This window comes from Panicum virgatum, chromosome 9N, assembly GCF_016808335.1.
Source record: "Panicum virgatum strain AP13 chromosome 9N, P.virgatum_v5, whole genome shotgun sequence".
In the NCBI taxonomy this organism is placed as follows: Eukaryota; Viridiplantae; Streptophyta; class Magnoliopsida; order Poales; family Poaceae; genus Panicum; species Panicum virgatum.
The window spans coordinates 18,829,962-18,832,409 of NC_053153.1; the positions used below are offsets into that span (position 1 = coordinate 18,829,962).

The 2,448-nt window shown below is 53.3% G+C and overlaps 1 protein-coding gene across 1 annotated transcript; it reads left to right on the forward strand.

The window, feature by feature from the left end:
• Positions 1-269: 269 nt before the first annotated feature.
• LOC120688551 (probable membrane metalloprotease ARASP2, chloroplastic) lies at positions 270-1,885 on the forward strand. Its single transcript, XM_039970910.1, has one exon. The coding sequence runs from the start codon at positions 347-349 to the stop codon at positions 1,607-1,609; it is 1,263 nt and encodes a 420-aa protein (XP_039826844.1). The 5' UTR covers positions 270-346; the 3' UTR covers positions 1,610-1,885.
• Positions 1,886-2,448: the final 563 nt, after the last annotated feature.

The window sequence follows — 2,448 nt, forward strand, 5'->3', positions numbered from 1 at the left end:
AAAGTTTTGTAAATATACTTCATTTAGTACTTCAAATTAGTAAGATTTCATCACAAATTTTTTTTTTTACAAAACATCTAAACACGGCCTAAATGTTCGACTGCATGGGTGCAGTCAGCAGTTGTTGTGCATAGGATCTGATCAGGTTGGAATTCAGACAGGGAGAGGAGGCAGCTGGGAAGCTCTGAGCTCTGCTCCGCCATCCGCTCGTCGTCCACACCACACAGCCTCACTCTGTCACTCACTGTCAACCAACCCCACAGCCAGCCACACCTCAAACTCCCTCCCTCCCAAGAATGCCAGATTATCCACTGCGGCCTCCTCTTCCTCCTCCTCCCTTCTCATCATGATTACCACCCATCTCCATCCCTCCCCAACCCCCATGCCCCGCTGCCCGTCCCCCCTCCATTCCTACTCCCACCACCACCACCTCGCCGTGCACCTCCCGCTCCCCCGCCGCCACCGCCACCTCGCCAGGCCCGCTGCCGCCGCGCCGGACCTCCTCGCCAGCGTCGAGTCCGTGGCATCCGCGGCCTCCGTCCTCGCCGCCATCGTGCTGGTCCACGAGTCGGGCCACTTCCTCGCCGCGGCGTCGCGGGGCATCCACGTCTCCCAGTTCTCCATCGGCTTCGGCCCGGCGCTCGCCCGATTCCGCCTCGGCCCCGTCGAGTACGCGCTCCGCGCCATCCCGCTCGGCGGCTACGTCGGCTTCCCCGACGACGACCCGGAGTCCGGCTTCGCGCCCGACGACCCCGACCTCCTTCGCAACCGCCCCGTCCCCGACCGCCTCCTCGTCGTCTCTGCCGGCGTCGCCGCCAACCTCGCCTTCGCCTTCCTCATCGTCTACGCGCAGGCGCTCACCGTCGGCGTCCCCGTCCAGGCGCAGCTCCCCGGGGTGCTCGTGCCCGAGGTCCTCCCGGGCTCCGCCGCCGCCCGCGCGGGCCTCCTCCCCGGGGACATCATCCTCGCCGTCCCCGGCGCCGCGCCGGACCCATCCGTGCCCGTCCTCGTCGACCTCATCAAGGCCAGCCCCAGCAAGAAGGTGCCCATCACCGTCTCAAGAACCGCGCCCGGGGCGGTCGACAGGCAGTCCGTTGAGCTCATCGTCGTGCCGGACACAAGCGTCGATGGCACCGGGCGCATCGGCGTGCAGCTGTCGCCCAACTTCCGGGTCACGCGCGTGCGCCCCCAGAACCTGGCGGACGCTACCGTCCTCGCCGTGCGCGAGTTCACGCTTCTGACCGGGACGGTGTTCGACGGGCTCAGGCAGACATTGCTCAACTTCTCGCAGTCGGCAGAGAAGGTGTCCGGCCCTGTGGCCATCATCGCAGTTGGGGCAGAGGTGGCCAGGTCAAGCGCCGACGGTCTTTTTCAGTTTGCAGCAGTTATTAATCTCAACCTTGCGGCAATAAACTTGTTGCCGTTGCCAGCATTGGACGGTGGGACGTTGGCATTGATCCTTCTTGAGGCGGCCCGTGGCGGTCGCAAGATTCCCCGTGAAGTTGAGCAGGGGATCATGTCTTCAGGAATATTGGTGGTGCTGATGATTGGCATCTTCCTCATTGTGCGCGACACGCTCAATCTTGACTTCATCAAGGAGATTTTGTGATACTTGTGATGAAAACCCAATTGATCAATCGCGAGTGTTAAATTTTTGTTGGCATGGAAAAGGTTAGTAGTTGTTATTCTTTTACCCTTGGATGCAATGGATTTAGCAATCTAGCTTGCTATACTGATCATAGGTCATTGTATTGCTGCTTATCTGAATGAAGCTTGTGAAGGTACAGTTAATCACAGTTCAAGGTGAAAAGGAATGCTTTGTTGTTCATATGTAAATTCGTTCTTGCAAGGCTCAAATAAGTTTTGTTAGCTTGGTGTTTTCGAATCAGCTTGCAATCATTGCATTGTTATCGGATCATAACATCAGTGCTGTCAGTATGATTTTCACAGATTATATGCTGTAGGGGGTGATAATCATGATATCTAGTCTCCTATCTTAAAATGCTTTCATTGACTAGGAAGGTTGAATCTGGTCATTGGGACATCAATTTTGCTGAAGATAGTTATTAGAGTATCAATTTGGCTATGCAGTTGAGGACATAGATAAGATAAGATGAAATTTCCCGATACCTATTTTCTTTCTTGAAAGGTGTTTAAGTGGCTCACACTAGTTCAGTCTGATGAATTTGTTCTCTAAAATGTAAGATCATCTAATTATGCACATCTAGTAAGTTCTTTTTTTCCCATAGTCTATGTCAATATACAATATGAAAAATGTACTTTCAATGGGGACTCTGTCCATATGGTTCCTTGTGAAAAATATGATCTGATGCATAATACTGGTCTACTAGTAAGTTTTAAAGTTTCACAGCTCATATGTTAGACATCTATTTGTTTAATTTTTATGAAATCCAAAAGAGGGGTAAATGTGTTTTCTTATTTCCATCC